The sequence below is a fragment of the Physcomitrium patens genome, chromosome 6 (assembly GCF_059467195.1).
Source record: "Physcomitrium patens ecotype Gransden chromosome 6, ASM5946719v1, whole genome shotgun sequence".
Lineage (NCBI taxonomy): Eukaryota > Viridiplantae > Streptophyta > Bryopsida > Funariales > Funariaceae > Physcomitrium > Physcomitrium patens.
Window position 1 is genome coordinate 5,185,525 of NC_143415.1, and position 17,996 is coordinate 5,203,520.

Consider the following 17,996-nt stretch of genomic DNA (forward strand, 5'->3'; position numbering starts at 1 on the left):
AAAACCCTAACATCTTTCTTGTCCTTTTTTCTATTTACACATGTAGATTGCAAAATAATTTTAATTTTAATTATTTTTCCAATAATTAAATTTAAATTTTTTATGTGCACAAGATTATTATATTAAATCTTACTAGAAGCTTCACTACTTATGGCATATCAAAAAAATGTGCCATGGATAGAATAAATGGTCTCAAGTGGGTCTTTTATTCTAATTATTATAAGTTCTACAGTATCAAATCTCATGTACCCCAAGCGTGTATTTAGTAGGCCATGTGCACACATTCTGTAGACAAACACTTGTAGCTATCCACAAAGCATTTTTTTTTTTCGTATGCTACATCATACTCTAGATTTTGGTAGCTTGCCATATCTTAGTGGAGACATTTTTAGTATTTGAAATAAATAGTAATAATAATGACAATGTCAAGATGTTATGATGTATTAATATTCTATAATCACACTTATATTGTATAAAAAATCTATAAAATTTACAAAGCTTGTAAATATTTTGATCTTAAGAAACTTCATATGATCTTGCATATTCAAATAATATACAATAGAAAAAATTAATCCTATTGTTATATTAGGATCATAATAATTATTTTCAAAGTCATGAAAATCATGTTTGATTGGCAAATAGTTTATCTTACTTTTATTTGTTGCAAGTGCATACTGTATTTAATGTAAGAGGACAAATTACCTGCTCAGAGTACAGAATGGATCCTACTAAGTTTAATGAGAACAGCTACACATGTTAATAATTATGTTAACATTCAGCAATCAATGTCCACCGGCCGCCAGTCATTTCCTGGCAAGCGTAGGAAATGATACTCATTGAGCTAATCGTCAATCAGTTATTGCAGAGACAAAACACTCCAACAATGGAGCAATGAAGAACCTGGGTTCGTCAGAGTAATATAGTTGAGAACATATCCCTCACTTTTCGAAAAGTGACTCGGTAATGAGATATTACCACGGTGATGGCTCAAAGCGTTGAAGCTCTCCAACGGTATGTTGAAAGACAGCAACTGATTTCAGTGATCAGCTGGTGAGGCTTCAGACGCGTCTAAGATAAGGAGGCTTTGGTTATCAACATGGTGTGTGGAAGCCCATGTAGGCCCCATCTTTGTACTGCCTGTACACATTCAGGCTCCCAAAGCCTGCCATCATGACAGCACTAATGCCCAGGGCGATGGCCACTGAGAAAACGATGATGGAAGCTCGCCCGTACTTGGAAATGGCATGATGCACCACGGTCAGTCCAATCAGGGATGCCACGAAGCAGATCGACGAGAAGACGATTGCAAAGTCTACGGGGATGCGTCCCAGGAGCCAAAACTCTACAACGGATAGCGATGACGAAAAGAATACCATGAATGCAGTCGTTGCGGCTGTAACCTGGCGAATTCCACATGCAGCCCCCAATGGTTTAGCAACTTCGAACTGGGGTTGAATCAGAAAAAAGGCTGCTCAAAGCTCTGAACACAAAAGACAGGAAGAAAAGAGTATTGCGTGTGTTCGAAGTGGCTACCTGTACATGCACTCCTGCTTCGATGAGAAGTGGATTCATGAACATGCCACCACCAATGCCCAACATGCCCCCCCACAAGCCCGCCACCAACGCCATGCCTGGGAATACCGTCAAAGCGCGGTGTCTGGTTATTTCTCCTTGGTCCTGTCCCGGCACACATCCCATTTCATGTTCTGAGTATTATTTACAGCATCAGACGGTTTGCAATGAAACTTGGAAGTTCCCCGTTTTGGTTAGACAAGAGGATTCAAAAACCATGAGGTGGACTTTTGACTTCACACAGCCGGTAACTAAGGAAATACTGTGACAGAACCATTGATGATTGAGGAGGGTGTTTGGTTGATTCCAAGCACAAAGATTCATTGATCGATGCTCACCTGTTTATCGGAGGAGCACTGAGTGTGCCGGAAAGCTGTCCACAGCGTGACGAAACACGCCAATGGTATCTGCGTCAATGTCAGCAGCCAGTATCCGACGCCACAGCTCTTCAGAGGCAAAATACCCTGAGAAGGATGCAAATCTTCAGTCAAGCGCATGACAAACAACTACATATGATTTTCGAACAGTTAAAACCAGACAAAGATCGCAGAGAATATGGTTGGCAAAGAAAAACCTCTTATACCTCAGTTGTTTTGCCGCCTCGAAGCAATTGAATTACAAAAAACGCCACCCACACAAGTCCAAGACACATGACTTTGCTCCCCAAACAAGACGGCTCCAAGGGAGTCTTCACCGGAGCCAGTAACGGTGCATGCAAATTGTCTGATTCCAGTGGCCCCTCAGATTCTGCATTGGCTTCCTCAGCTGCATACGCATGTGGGTACGGCACTGAAACAGTTAATACACATTTTCGAACAAATTTTATAATAATGCTGTCGTAAATAATGGTAAACTTGAGGCACAAAGGAGAGAGATGGAGCTGAGTACCTGAAAGTGCCCTGATGAGGTTCTGCTTCTCAGCGCCTTCCTCTCCTCTTTCCATCGTATCCTCGCCGTTCTCACTCTTCAGAGCAGCCAATTGGGACTCGATCCTCCACCGCTTTATTCCGTTCTTCCAGCTCCGCGTGGTGATGAAGCCCAGAATCAGCGCAAGCTGGACGATAATCAACCACCCCGGAAACATTACGTTGCAAATCACGCCGATGCTAATACCCAGCAGCATGTTCGGCTGCAGAATCAGAGCCACATCGTAATCGATTGCCGACTTGTGGGGAAGTGATGGGTGTCGCTGCGGCAGGTTCCATATCAAGTTGGCCACGGAGCCCCCTAATATGACGAAGTTGGACAATGCAGCAGAGGTTTTAGGGTCAAATAACAGCAGCAAGTTGAAGACGGGAATGAACAATCCACCGCCACCGATCCCACCAGCGCTGCATATCGCAGCTCCAATGAACAAGAGAATTACAGCAGAATTCACTCGCCATCCTGGCTTAAGCTCGGGCCATTCCGATGGCTTAACATCGTCTCCCAACCCACCGAAAACGTATGGCCTCACCCTTTCCCAGGCTTCTAAAGACTTGTGTACGTAAGACCCTAAACTTGCGACGAGGTATTCGTGGCTAGTCGCCGAGGTCTCTTCAGGTTGGACATGATCCAGGCAGTGCACAGAAATCGCGCTTCCCAAAAGCAGAAGGGCAGTCAAAAGCCACGCATCACGCAGCCGAAGCATTTTCAACAAAAAATCACTATGCTGTCAATGTAGCTTCTCACGGAGAGCTTGCAACAAGATATCTGCAAAAAGTGTTCAGATAGCTTTAAGGTGGGACTAAGCTTCTTCCAATTGTGGTGTGCCTTGCAAAGTCTCGGTCAGGCTGCACGCATCCTTCACGCACCCAACAAGAGAATCCACAAAACTATAACATAGAAGGATCACATGCACTGTGGAGGATCGAAATTCGAAATTCGTCGCTATCTTTGCTAGACCTTGAAGCACCAAAAAATAAGGGGGGGGGGGGGGGTTGTTGAAGGAAAAAGTAAACTACAAAACACACGAGAGCTTCACAAGGTCCAAACCCAGAGAAACCCAAACCTCCCAAATGCACAAGCTCGTCCTCATCACCTCCCACAAAAGCACCGCAAAAGAAATCAACGCAACTTACTTCAACAGGACTGCGGACGTTGTTCTTGCTCGTTCCGACGATGACAACAGACATACGACACTGCACGTCAAGGGGGAAAAGAATGATCGACTCAGGCAAGGCGAGAACACGTTTTCGGGCTCATGAAACAATAACTTCTCGACAATTCCAGAAATTCTTAGTTCTTTAAGCGCATGGGAGCAAAGCTGTAAAGGATAGGTTAGTTTCCGCTTATCCTCAAACTTAGGATGCTGTAGTCTTCAGCTGCCGCGTTCACAAAAAACCTCGAAATGAAAAAGAGAAAATGAAAATTGGAAATTACACAAACTACAAAAAGAAAGGGGTGCAAATAAAAACGACCTTAAGACCAAATTGGTGACTGCAACACCCCACCAAGCGCAAGTTCGAATCCTACTTTTGAATTGACACACGGACAGAACTGCATCCCAGATTCCCCACCACCTTCTGGGTCTGGTCCACGTGCAAGGCTGAGGGTGTTGCGACAATCAAACTCTTCTAACTCGTCTTTCCGGTACATGCTTGAGGAGAAGGGCTAAGGACGATTCAGTGTGATCCTTCGATCACACGCGCTCCACGCACCAAGGTCAGGAACAAAATTAAAAAAACCCAATTGCCAGAGTTGCTATAGCGACAAAAAAAAAAAAAAAAAAAAAAAAAAATCCCTGAGGAAAAAGTGCCCCTCGAGGCGCGGTTCACCACTCGCGCGGCCGCGATTAGAAGCCCTGCAACTGGCAATTAACCTGAGCGGACCTCGACGTTGATATCCGACAGCGATGAGCTGGAAATACCACACATCCGTAAAACATTTCATATCGACATATGCCTCGACTGACAGATGCCACGGACCTTACAAACCCAACCCCTCAGGTCCTCAACGTCACGCATCTTATCTCTTCCGAATTTGCACGGATCAGCGAGAATTTAATTTGCTGCAGGCTAACGAATATAAACCTAAATAAAAATTCTCCCTGGTAGGCATCCGAAAGCAAAAGCCCTTGGTAGAAATCTTATGACATTTCGCCGAGTGGGGAGCACCTCGATAACAAAATGAATAAAAAAAATATATACAAAAAGAAAATCTATGTGCAACAGTAAAATTAGATCTACAGCGCAGAAGTAAAATTCTACTCGACGAGCTGTGGGTGAGCTGGGTGATATTCTCCATCCTCACGTGACTAAACCCTGGTTTTGATTTTGCTAATCTCAACCAAAATTCTTTATTTACAAATTTGTTAGCGATTTCGTCACGGTCATGCGAGATTAGTTGCCCATCCAACACCCGATGAAAAAATCCAAACTGCCTGTGTTCATCGTAATCAGGCACTGCGCGTGAATATCGAAGATGGTTGTCAGCCTGTCCACCTTCGAGGAACAATTTCTGGAGGTTAATGCAGACCCAATAAAATTGGGACGTCCAGCGATTGGATCATACACCACAACTGGCCGAATCTGACATCACTCACATTCTCCACCCCCCTGTAAAAAAATATATTTATATCCAAGCATTTTTTCACATCTCATGACTCTCACCGGAAAAAGCTCACCCAGAAGTTACTTTTTTGTCAAATGTCGACGTAACTGTTTCAAACCCACCTCGTTTTTCTGCTTCTGCTCTTTTGTCCTCGATATCTTCGAAGTATCAACCTCGATACTTTAAAAGTACCCAATACCCGACCCCCTTATCCCGCTATGACTGTATCCTGACGACAAACCTAATCTGGCAGCGCTTAAAGATAGTAAATACGTCATGAGTACGAATGAAGCGGGTTCGGATGGAATCTAGTACTGCCTTGTGAAGCAATTCATCAAATCCGCATGTGCCAAATCACTACAGTTGCAGCAGCCGCAGCAGCGCACACACTACTCACTCCCAAATCCAGATTTCATGCCACATCGTTATGGCCATCAGCACAGAAAGTGCAGTGACACAGCGTCGATTAAACCTGCAATTGAATAATGGTATCCAGTCTCCAGAGGAATTCGTGTTGTGTGTCTCTGCGATCACCAAACGCAGGGAGCACGACGCAACCCGAAGCGCAGCGTAATGTGCTCTTCTGTTCACTCCGCAGTGACGCTGAAACGGCGGCAGCGGCGATGTGCGCGGCAGCGTTCAGCATCAGCGGCTGCTCGTCGTCTTCCCCGCGGTATATTACCGAAGCCACTCGCTGCTTCACCGCTGATGCGTTGCCTGAACCCCCATCTCGAGGCGTGTCCAGGTCTCGGACACGCCGTAGGAAACTTCGATTGGATTGCCCTCTTGCTGTACTCCATCGGGGAGACAATTTCAGCCGGAATTTGTCGTGCGATATTGATGCGATTCTGGCCAGGTACGTCGTGCGGGCTCCTAGCGATTCCAGGCGGATCTGTCGTAGTGGCGGCCATTGTTTGGCAGTGGGGCACATGGGTGTGTTGTGAACATGAGTCATTTGTTGTTGCTGCCTTTTATTACATGCCTGAGTAACAGTGAGAATTTCTCGGGTCTTTTTTGTTATCATTGAATGATTGTGAGGCATATCTAATAGAGGCTGGAGTAAAATATGGGTATACTTGATATGATGCGAAGTAACCGAATTATTCTCTTAACGATGCAATTTTTTACAATTCTTTCTCAGACAGGGACAAAATCTGGGATTCCTTTGACCACCGTTGGGATCAGGCTCTGACCATGATGTACAGTTAATGGGAGGATAGGCATGTTACATTTGTAAATGGTCGCCTATGCTAAGCAGGCACTGGAACTTACACTACACTATGGGTGAATGATTTTGCAGGGGGTGGTGCTCATTTGGGACCACTGAAGTGTGGAAAACCCATTGAAGCCATTGGTCAAACAAGCTGGTGCTGCTTTGAAGGCCTCTTGCATGTAAAAATTAAAAACCTTTGCATGAAAAAGTGGGTATATGTATATTCATGTACAACATTATTATAATTTATCAAAATATTTATTACAATCACTTGATACATTACATCAATGAGCTTTCGTAGATAACACAACAAGTTTATTGTCTAATATATATGTATATATATATATATATATATATATATACACACACACATCCATATATATATATATATATATATATTAGTGATAATCCATGTTGTTGGCCACAAAAAGCTGCAAAAGTTTAATTTGTGGTTGCTAAGTCAAAAATTGATGACTCCTAAAGAAATATTGACCAAGATTTATTTAATTTTTTTGAAAAGAAAAAGAAGAAATGCATAACAATAGAACCATTTATGTTTCTTTTGTGTAATTGGCAAACATAATTTTTATATACTAAAACAACTTAAATAGCTACGTTAAAAAAAAAAAAAAAAAAAAAAAAAAAACTTTGGAATAAACTACATTATTGTGATGTTTTTGTCTTCATTATTTTCAGTAGCAATCCATGTTAGTAGCAATACATGTTAGTAGCAATCCATGTAGGGGTTTCTAATTGGCTTTAAAGTATGCATGCAAGGCAATCATTTGGCACTTAGAGGACTTGAAAGAATAGACTTTGTAGGCACCGACTCTAAAACTAATTTGATCACCAATTTACAAATCAAAATCAATATAGAGCTACAAAAATAATAAAATAAGTCTTGACAAAGGTGAACCTTATGAGCAGCAATGGCACTCACATACATGAATAAAGCAAATAAATAAATAAATAAATAGAATTAAAATAGTAAATAAAATATAATGATTAGAGATTTACAACCTCCACTCTACATTCATTGAACTACCAATATATCATAACCACCAAACTTTTGATTATTAATACATGTCATTTAACTTGTACTAATTGCCTCAAATCCTATATATATACATGTTTTTCTAATCCATATAGATCTATCATGTCTGCAAATGCAATCTTCTAATTTAATGCAAAAATGGCTTCAAAACTTGCAAGAAAGGGAGGATGATGGATTTTAACTTAAAACAAAGTACAATGGTGGATGCAAAGAGAAGCAAGCGTAACACTTTACATCTTAGCATTGATTAGTTTGATAGATAAAAAAGCCATTATTAGGTCTCAACAACTTAGTTCTTGAAGATACTTAAGGTATCAATTATTATGCATTTTCCAATTTCTTAAAGTTTCCTTCTAAACAACCAATCAAAATGCTTCTTTGTTTCTTTAATTCATATCCAAGATGTCTTTTATAATAGATATATATATATATATATATATATATATATATATATGAAATAAATTTATCATGATAGATTTTTTTTAAAAAATATTTTTAAAAAATAAAAAATAAAAAATAAAATGAATTAATGAAAATAATTAAAGAAAATTATATAAATATATATATATATATACATATATATATTCAAAAAATACCAATTACAATAATTTACCAATATTTTTATATTTATATTTTTTACATATATTTTAACACATGTAATATTTAAAATTTTAATTATTTATAAAATATTATTTTTAGAATTTGTAGTAATTTTTTATAATATATTTAATATTAATATTTTTTATCAATTAATTTAGTACAATATAATATTTTATAAATATATTATTATAATATATAAATATATCTATTTAATACAATAATAAATAATAAAGATGAATATATCCTTGTATTACTCAAAAGACTAAAGAACTACTAAAAGATAATATAATATTAAACTAAAATTTCTATTATCAAAGACAAAAAGAATATAGATTTTTGAAACTAGACTAAGAATAAGAAAAGTGTTGACAATAGTGAAGAAGGTTTCAAGCTTGCTTCTATATATATTATGTAACTAAGAGCTATATGGCGAGGTTTTCTAAGATTCCTAATATGTGTTGACTTTGTAAGACACATGTCTTAACTTGTAAGACAATTTTTCTATATGTATGTCATATAGTTAGCTTATTCCATAAGCTACCAACATGTATGACACATGGCTAATTTATTAATTTTTAATCTATCAATTAACTACAAATACAAGTAAAGTCAAAGTCACATCTATCAAGTTTTTAAGAAGCTTTTCTATAAAAAATTATATAATTATATAATAATTTACTTTTACCTACTTCTACTTAATTATATAAATAATTATTGGAATATATATATATATATATATATATAATTTTAATATTATTCCTTCTTCTACAAATGTGTTCCATGAGAAGCAAGCATCATATATTGAGGAAATCCAAGATGTGGCAAATTGTATTTCTCACATATTCTAATCTTTGTTTTCTTTGAAGATGGTTGATAGATCATCTCAGGCATTAATATTATTCCATACTAGAATAGGATACTACCATATTATTTGATTGTTGTTGAGGCTTTCATAACTCCATTTAAATAAAAAAATTGAAATACTATGAGGAGTGATTTGTACTTCTAATAAAATCACCAAACATTAGAAGCCTCTTCCAAGGTTGTAATATCAAACACGTTATATCTTACCATCTATTTAATATATATATATATATATATATATATATATATTCTTTAAGATCTTCATCTTGATTACATCGTCTTGAAGGTTGTGATAATTGCAATGTCTTATCTAATAAGTCAACAAACAATAGCTTTTGAGTTGAATTTTTTGGTTGATGGTTCTCTATTTCTTTAATGCCATAAATATACAAAAACTACAAATAATAATAAAAAGTAAAATGCTATCTTCTCTAAATCTTGTTTTTTTTTATAACAAAGTTTTATTATATTTTAACTTGATTTTGATGGATGTTTTTAATGAAAAGCCTCAACCTTCTTTATTGTATTTGCAAGATTCTTTCCTAGCTCCCATGAGCATTCATTAATATCATATTTATACCAATGAATAACATATTTGAATTTGTTTTGGTGTTGCCTTGAATCTAAGGCTCTTTTTACTTCAAACTTTTAATTATTATCTACTTCTATAGAAAGAGGTGGCATTTGACTTTTTTTAAAGATATTTACTATCTTATATAGCTCAAGAAGAGATACATGGAATATGAGATGAATCTTCATAGTCTCCAATAGATATAATCAATAAATAATAAAATTACCTTCTTTACAAATAAAAAATGGTGGAAGCTTATAATAATCCAATTTTTTATAAAGGTAGATAGTCTTGATATTGTAACAAAGTAATCATATTTTATTGCTAATATAAAATTGAGGTTTTTCCTTACTATAGGCATCCACATTGGTCTTTTGACATTCTTGAGTTTTTTTAAACTATACCTTCATTATTCTATATAGCTTAAATAAATAATTTTTCAAATCTTCTATTGCAAGATTATCAACTTTTGAAAAGTCAACAGCATCAAGTTGTGAATGATAACCATATAAAATAAAAAAAGATATTTGTTGCATAGAAGAATGTATCATATTACTATGAGCAAACTCTACTAATAGCAAAAGAGTTGTTTAATCATTTTATTGGTAGTTGATGGTATTCTTTAAATATTACTCTAAAACTTAGCTTATGCACTTTATCTATCTATTAGTTTGAAGATAAAAAGCCAAAGATAGCTTTATATTGATCTTTAGAATTGTAAAAATAATTCTTCAAAATCTTAATATAAATTAAATCTTCATATCTAATATAATATCTTTGAATAATTCATGATAATGATAGATGTTGTCAAAAAATAATTTAGCTATTTCTTTGCTTGTGATAGATTTTGTATATAGTACAAAATATATCATCTTAGTAAAATGATCTAATATCACAAATATTTAATCATAAAAACATGAAACTAATAGATTTGTGATAAAATCCATATAAACAAAAAATTAGAGCTGTTTTGAAATAGATAATGGTTGAAGAAGTCCATAAGGTCAATAACAAGGAGTTTTGAAACTTGAACAAGTATCACTTGATTATATAAAGTCTTTAACCACCTTCTACATTTGAGGCCACCAAAAATCTCTTGATATTAGCTCAAAAATCTTATTGTATTCAAAATATCCAGTTTTTGAAAAATTATGATAAGCTTAAAAAACACATAATTGTACTTCACCTTTTCAAATATATAATCGTCTCTCAAAATAGAATAGATTATTTTTGAACTTAGACTTAAAAGAATCATGAGATTTAGAAGAATTATTTTTAATATCATGAATAAGAAAATATACTTGATTGAACTTGATTGACAAAGATTGAATTAATAGTCAATGTCATTTCATTACCTAAAGATAAAAATACTTTCACTTCAAAATAATTATTTTTAATGTTTAAAAATTATATTTCTTTCTTTTGGTATAAGATAAGTATTTTAGAGATGGCATTTCACAAACCTTATTGTTTTTTGAATTGATAAGTAATCTTGAAATCAAATTTTAATAAAAAAATGCTCTAATAGGCTTGGCAATGATTTAAAATACGTGCTGACATAAAATATTCGAGATTCTTATAATTTTTATATATAATAATTAGACTTAAGGCATATTTAGATAATGAAACTATTTTTAAAATAAATTCATAATTGCAAAAAGATCTTTATTGTGGATCTTGTAACTAATCTTGACTATTGATAATTTCTTGGAATAGAAATCTATTAGGTAGAACTTTTCATCTATTTTTATTTGTTACAAAATTGTGTCCATAATAAAGTTTGTTGCATTTGTTTTAAAAAAAATGCCTTAAAAATTGACACAATACAAGATTAGTATAAAAAAAAATTGTTGACTTGAAGACTTCAAAAGATATTTCAACTTCTTTACTCCACTCAAGTTTGCATTTAAATATGAGATATGTAAAAAGAGCCACAACTTGAAAAAAGTTTTTGATGAAAATTTGATAATAATTCACAAATCCTAAAAAATATTATGCATCTTTAATTATTTTTTATATCTTTCAATCTATGATATTCTAGACCTTCTTAGAATCTATCATAAGACCATTGCTTAAAATGATGTATCTTAGGAAGTCAACTTGAGTAGTATGAAATACACACTTTTCTATCTTAGTATATAATCTAGCATTTCTTAGTTTTTATAACTCATGAAAAATATAAAATTTATATTTTTTTATATTCTTCAAATAAATTAAGATTTCATCTAAATAATAGATAAAAAAATCATCAAGAAACTCAAAAAAATATCATTTATTAGATGTTGAAAAGCATCTGCTGCATTTGTGAGTCTAAAAGATATGACATAATATTCAAAATATCCATACGTGATTCAAAATATAATTTTTGATTTACCTCTTTTTTTAATGTATATGAAGTTATATACTTATTATAGATCTATTTTTATATATATCTTTTCTTGATTTAATTAATCAAAAAGTCTTGAAATCAAAGATAGAAGACATCTATTCTTGATGGTTATTTCATTGAGTCTTTAATAGTTCACAAATATCTAGAGAGATCCATCTTTTTTCTTCTTAAATAATTTAAGAGCCCTAACTAGAGATTTACTATATCATATGAAGTTCTTAGCCAAATTTTCATCAATATACTCCTTGAGTGTAGCTAATTTATCTTGTGATGAGCTATAAATTGGTTTGAATGGTAATTGAACTCTTTTTTGAAGATCAATAGAACAATCATAGGAACAATACGCTTGAAGAATATCTACATTTTTTTAAAATATCTTAATAATCTGAATATTGATTTGAAATACTACTTAAAATCATTTTTTTATAAAAAATAAATGAGATATATATAATAAAATTGAACCTTTCTTTTGCAATATGTATAAAAGCTTTTGTACTTATCAATAATGGTTTGGATGTGTTGGTCTTATAGATTTTTATTTGCTTAGTAAAATCTTAAAATAAACTGTAAAAAAAATCAAAGTTATGAAAAATTGAGTTTATTTAAAGATTATACTTTTTTAGCAACGATAATCTTAAAATAATTAGATGAAATGGAAATTTAATCACATTAAATATTACTAAACTATTATGACCACTAGTTGTTATATCTAAAGGAACAATTTCATATATAACATCTCCAAAAGATAATAAAAAAACCATCTATTTCTTATACATGCACAAGTTTGGTTTTTAAATTAAAAATATATCTTATTTTTTGATAAAGTCTTCATTTATAAAATAAATTGAGGTTCTTGAATCTAATAAGGCTAAGACTTTGTAATTTTTTGGTCTTAAAAAAACTTCAATTATAAAACAAGTTGAAGAATGTGAGGAGAGAATATAACCTTTATTAAATATTACATAAGATTTCAATCATATGGATCCTATTGTTATTAGAAAAACTCGTTTTTCAATACCTTGTCCTCTTTAGCAACCATACTCTTTATTTTTTAATTATATTATTTTTTTAAATAATATAGAATAATATTCTTATATTCTCTATAATATAAGCACAAACCTTCTTGATGACAACAAGTATTTTCTTGCTTAGTAAGAAGTTTAAAATATACCATGTCAATTTGCATAGGCTCTAGCCTAAACAAATAAGCTTTCAAAAACTTAGAAGGTATTGCTATAACATAATTTGTACTTATTCAATTAAATCTTTGTTTTTGGCATCTTTCAAAAAGTCAATTGTTGCATACAATAGCATGAGCAATAAATTTCTCTAATGAATGTATTCTTGGTATTATCAACAATAAATCTTTGACATTATCTTACATCTCATATTAAAACTAATTAATAACATCTTTGTTATTTCAATCCATATCGCAAGCAAGATTTTAGAATTTAATAGCATATATTGTGGCTAAAGATGATCCTTCTTATAGTAATACAAGCTTGATCTTTACTATCCTTTGTTGATCACCTTCTTCAAATATAGCCATAAATACTTTCTAGAATGAATTCAAATGATAGAGTAGTCATGAATCTTTTTTCATAATAGGTGCAAATTAAGAGAGAGCATTTTTAGATAGAAAGGCGCCTATAAATCCAACTTGAGTAAATTCATTAAGGTATTTGAAATTGTAACTTTAAATAGAACTTAACTTATTATAGATACTATTGAAATTTTGATTTTTTTCCATTAAACTTCTTTGGCATACTACTCCTTGCATCCCTTATGCTTGTAGAATTGAGACTTCTTAAATTTGATTGTGAGACTAATCTACTTGTTTTCTTTAATTACACAATTTCTTAGCATAGACTCTAGACTTCTTTTATAGGTATAGAAATAGTGCTTTTGTGGTTGGTATTGATGATATGTGAAATTTCTAGCCTAAAAGTATTAAGAAGCTCGTGAAGATCCGTGATAGTTGCAAACTTATTCTCATTTCTATGAAGTATAACATCCATGATTTTTTGTTTGATTTCAAACAACTTAGTAAATCCACAAATCAAATTGAAAGAAGGTAATCTACTATCTTATATCTTAAATAAAAATTTCTATAAAAAGAATAATTGCTTTCTTTAAAGAAATAATTAATATTAAAAAATTAAACTATTTGTTTAAAGATGGGTAGTTTGTAACTTTCAAAATACAACAATAGAAGTAAGTTAATTTATTCACTTCTGAAACAAGACAAAAACAATGAGATTGAACTATGATAACATTGTTGTATTGCTTTAAATAAATGTAGAATCATTTTAAATCTTAATAATTATATAGAATATTTTAAATAAGACATTCAATAACATGTATGTAGCAAATTCTAGTTATTACAACATAATATTTAAAAGAATTTTAAACTACTAGGAAAGTGCTTACAACATTTGATATCTTTAAATTTTGTAAATATATCAATTTTATAAAATAATGATAATTTTTATAAAAAATCAATGATGAAAATTGAAAATCAATTATATAAGTGTGTTTATTTCAAAGTATTGAACTATGATATCATAAATTAAATTAAAAATGCTATTTGGTTTAAGTTAGTGATTTACCTTAATAAATTGGTAATTTAGTTTTTGTTGCATTCAGTTAACAATAGAATATTATTAAGTTTTAATTCCTAATAAAATGATTGAAGATTTTACATGTTGCACAAGACATAATTTATTTGAATTTCTAATAGAGTCATCATAATTTTTTGATTTCTTGCAAAAAATCAAAACATTAATAAACACTATTCCTAAAAATAAATAGATAATTTTGTGATTATTTATGTAAAAGTCATCTTGTTGTACTCCAAAACCTTTGAAAATTGTATAAAATATTTTAGATATTGTGCTTTAAAAACCAAAGTATAAAGAATTATTTTAAAAAAAAATACATTAATTTAAAACAACAAATATCTGATTTCTTGAATAAAGATATTAATGACAACCACATCAATTTATATACAAAGAAAACAGAAAGCAATCAAATAATAGAAGTCCTTTTTCTACTTAAAGGAGACTTATTATTTCAGAGTAAGAAATTATTAGTTCTGGTCGATTTGATCTTTTTATGAGATCAAAATATTAATTCTTGATTTTTCAACAAATAATATACTCTAGAATTACCCTCCTTCCAATAAGAAATTATTTGTTGTTGGACATTTGTCAAGAACATGACAATGCCACTTAGGCATGTGTAAAACATGACAACACCACTTGAGCATGCTTAAATATCCAATTGGACAGAAAAAATCACACTCAACATTTTTTTTTTTTAAATATTTTAAAATCTAATATGTAATAAACTCAAAATAAATCTATCAATGTAACGCCATAGTAATTTAACAAGGTGAAATTATCTATAAACCAAGAAGAGACAACATAATTTTGGACATACTAAGTTGGCAAGTGGATTACTAAACAAAGAAATATCACTTTCTTCTCGAAATTACTAAATTAAGTCAATATAGTCAACAAAAAGGAGGTAAAATAAGGTCATTTGAACAATTTGGAGCCAGGTTCAATGTATAATAGAAAATTTGAACTAGGTTCAATACATGATGGTATTTTGGAATTAGGTTTAATGTATAAAAGTGATTTTGAAAAAGTGCGTAAAACTTTTTACTTTCTAAGCTTCTGGAATTTATATTAATAAAACCCACTTTCCATGCTCTTGGAACAATCAATTAAATCGCTACACCAAGCATGACACCGTTCCAGTGACTTGGCAATCCTTTTTTGCTTTATTAGGGCAGACGTCAGCACGCAAGGGCAGTGACGTAACGCCGATGGGGAACGTAGAAACTCGGGAACAAGTTCACCCTGGTATTCCCCGAGTGTTCCCGTCCTCTCCAGATGGACCACAAGGGAGGCTTAGATTTCGACGCTCTCGAGATTTCGAAGTCGTTCAGCTGCGTGGCGCATTTCCTTCGATGAAAACCCTAATTGAGGCTCGCAGTGGTGATGGATTGCATCGCAGGTAGGCAGTAGCTGTGAATTCTGCTCAAAAGGAACCAATTGGCGCCTGAAACTGTCGCAATTCGGCGGCGAGAGGCGATTCTCAATCTGAGGTGAAGGGTTCATGACTGAGGAATTTGGACGCAGTGGCTGGCTGGCTGGCTTGCTGCATGATTGCATCATCGCAGTTTTTAGTTTCGAATTCCTGTGGGTTTTTTCACATTCATATAATTTAGGGCTTTTCGTACATATAAATTAGGGTTTTTGTTACTTGGGTTTGACTGTTACATGCCAGAGGTTTGTTCTTTGGGACATCGACCGTTTTTCGTTCCGAGGGACTTGAAATCTTGAAACAAGGCGTATTGGGTTTGTGATTAGTTTAGGATTTTTACGAACTGTATGAATTGAATGTTCATATTGAGGTTTAGGGTTTTATGAACTCATTCGGAATTTACACTTGCAGAGCTTCAAAATGCCGGGGCGGAATGCGATCGTGGCATCCGGACTCGTGGCGTTTGCAACTGCGGGTCTCTTGTTCCCGCTTGTTTTAAGGTAATTATGCCAATATTGATTTTGTTTGGAATTGGTGATTTGCTCATATAAAACGAGTGCCTCGATGACACGTAATCAGCAGTTTCGCACAAGAAGGAGAGTGTGGTCTCAAAATATCTTGAAAAATATGAATATTTATATATATCACTAATATAGTTTTTGTATAATAAATTGATCCGAGCTCTTTTTACTATTTTTAACAATATCTATGGTAGAAAGCTCATTTTTCCTGATCGTAGAAAGAAAAACTTCACTACATCATGCAGTGTGTGCAGCCAATAAATTCTTATGTACTTGTCCTGAATACTGTTAAGTGCCGAGATATGCAGCTGCCTTTAGTTGTGAGAATGTTGTAATTACATGTTCTTAGAACTAAATTGTGAGAGAAACTTTTCTCCCCTTCTGCCACATTGCAGACTTCCGTTCCCACGTATGAGAATCTGGTTACCAATCTATTATGCATATCAGTAAAAACTGGCATTTTATTTGCAGCAAGATGCATTCAAAGCCCATTATCGACTCCAGTAAACCTCTGTCACCAGGAGCAATTATGAGGGGCCCTTATACTAACACCGGCTCTCGTGATGTTGGTCCTGACCCTACTCCTCGGAAGCTTAGTTAACTTTTTGTCTTTGTCAAAAAAACAGTTTAGTCGTTTGTTTACGTTGGGCTTGTACAAGATTACAACAGTTAGGATGCCAGCAACATCTTACACATGGTACGTAAGCTCGATTGGGCTCTGAGACAATAGTTATTGTTTCTATGATTTCATTTCAATTTATGATTTCTTAAAAAGCTGCTCTTTTGCGTCAGTTTATATCTGACGTCATGTGCACTCTGTATTGGATCATATATTTCATGTTTATGTCCAAATATTCAAGTCAAGCTCAAAATAGTGATATATTATGAATCAGAATATGATGCTTAACACAATTTACAAAATTAGTAGTCGAGATTGTAGAATCGCGTGGAGGATTGTTGGTGTTTGCTATACCTAACAGCGATGCCTTTTTTTGGGGTTTTAACTTTACAATAATTTAAATTACCATTGTGTCTATTGGATTGATGTTTTGGTCCACTTTCACTTTTCACCCCTATTGTATATCTCAGTGGAGTGTAGAGGGAGGTACTTGCATTATTACTGATGTTAACCTTGGCTGCTCGACACGCATCGTTTAGACTGGCCTACGTATTGATTATAAGAAGTTGTAAAAGCAACCTGCATCATTTATCATCGGTGAAGGGTTTTTATTTTAGATTTGTTTTTGGCTTGTTTGCTGAGCACTTGAGTGCTATGTCTTGATCAGTGTTCATGTCAAAACTTGTCAATTCATGTTTTAGTGACATGCTGGTCTACGCAAACTCTATTTTCATTATTGAAACAAACCTGAAGTATATTGTGTGTTGTATGATGGATTATATGTAGGTAGTGTAATGCCAATTGCACATCTGGAATTTGTGTTTTCTCAGAACTCGATTTAAGCAAAGACTGTTTATCACAATGTCAATGGTCAATTTTGTGAATGATAACATTTCGTTTAATGTATCTCTTCCTGTTAAGCTTGCATCAATGTGCAATTGAATCTAGTAGTAGAAAACGCAAATGTGTAATAACGTAAAATTGTTCAAATTCGATTTGACTTAACGAT

General features: G+C 33.3%; 2 protein-coding genes across 10 annotated transcripts; one reads left to right on the forward strand and one right to left on the reverse strand.

Moving 5' to 3' along the window:
* Positions 1–626: 626 nt before the first annotated feature.
* Positions 627–4,186, reverse strand: LOC112283756 (sulfite exporter TauE/SafE family protein 5). 6 transcript variants are annotated; one of them, XM_024522856.3, is made up of 7 exons: positions 3,972–4,186; positions 3,633–3,692; positions 2,461–3,264; positions 2,156–2,337; positions 1,911–2,036; positions 1,534–1,677; positions 627–1,400 (listed from the first exon to the last, which is right to left on the reverse strand). In XM_024522856.3, exons 3-7 carry the CDS (start codon positions 3,200–3,202, stop codon positions 1,092–1,094), a joined length of 1,503 nt encoding a protein of 500 aa, XP_024378624.1. In that variant the 5' UTR covers positions 3,203–3,264; positions 3,633–3,692; positions 3,972–4,186; the 3' UTR covers positions 627–1,091. The 6 variants fall into 6 exon arrangements, with proteins under 6 accessions (XP_024378624.1, XP_090107156.1, XP_090107154.1 ...); XM_090251030.1 differs by having other exon boundaries at positions 2,461–3,355; positions 3,972–4,112; XM_090251028.1 differs by having other exon boundaries at positions 2,461–3,692; positions 3,972–4,112.
* An 11,425-nt stretch (positions 4,187–15,611) lies between these two features.
* On the forward strand, positions 15,612–17,142 carry LOC112283298 (uncharacterized). 4 transcript variants are annotated; one of them, XM_073534520.2, is made up of 3 exons: positions 15,612–15,817; positions 16,259–16,347; positions 16,840–17,142. In XM_073534520.2, exons 1-2 carry the CDS (start codon positions 15,627–15,629, stop codon positions 16,344–16,346), a joined length of 279 nt encoding a protein of 92 aa, XP_073390621.2. In that variant the 5' UTR covers positions 15,612–15,626; the 3' UTR covers position 16,347; positions 16,840–17,142. The 4 variants fall into 4 exon arrangements, with proteins under 4 accessions (XP_073390621.2, XP_073390622.1, XP_024377603.1 ...); XM_073534521.2 differs by having other exon boundaries at positions 15,704–16,002; XM_024521835.3 differs by having other exon boundaries at positions 15,704–15,908.
* Positions 17,143–17,996: the final 854 nt, after the last annotated feature.

What these genes read in the sequence shown, in the direction of transcription:
- LOC112283298 (XM_073534520.2), top strand. Translation starts at nt 15,627, where the DNA reads ATGGGGAACGTAGAAACTCGGGAACAAGTTCACCCTGGTATTCCCCGA. An exon ending in GGTGATGGATTGCATCGCAG is followed by an intron (nt 15,818 to 16,258) that starts GTAGGCAGTAGC and finishes TTACACTTGCAG; the next exon opens with AGCTTCAAAATGCCGGGGCG.
- LOC112283756 (XM_024522856.3), bottom strand. Translation starts at nt 3,202, where the DNA reads ATGCTTCGGCTGCGTGATGCGTGGCTTTTGACTGCCCTTCTGCTTTTG. An exon ending in GAGGCGGCAAAACAACTGAG is followed by an intron (nt 2,037 to 2,155) that starts GTATAAGAGGTT and finishes CATCCTTCTCAG; the next exon opens with GGTATTTTGCCTCTGAAGAG. An exon ending in AGTGCTCCTCCGATAAACAG is followed by an intron (nt 1,678 to 1,910) that starts GTGAGCATCGAT and finishes GTGCCGGGACAG; the next exon opens with GACCAAGGAGAAATAACCAG.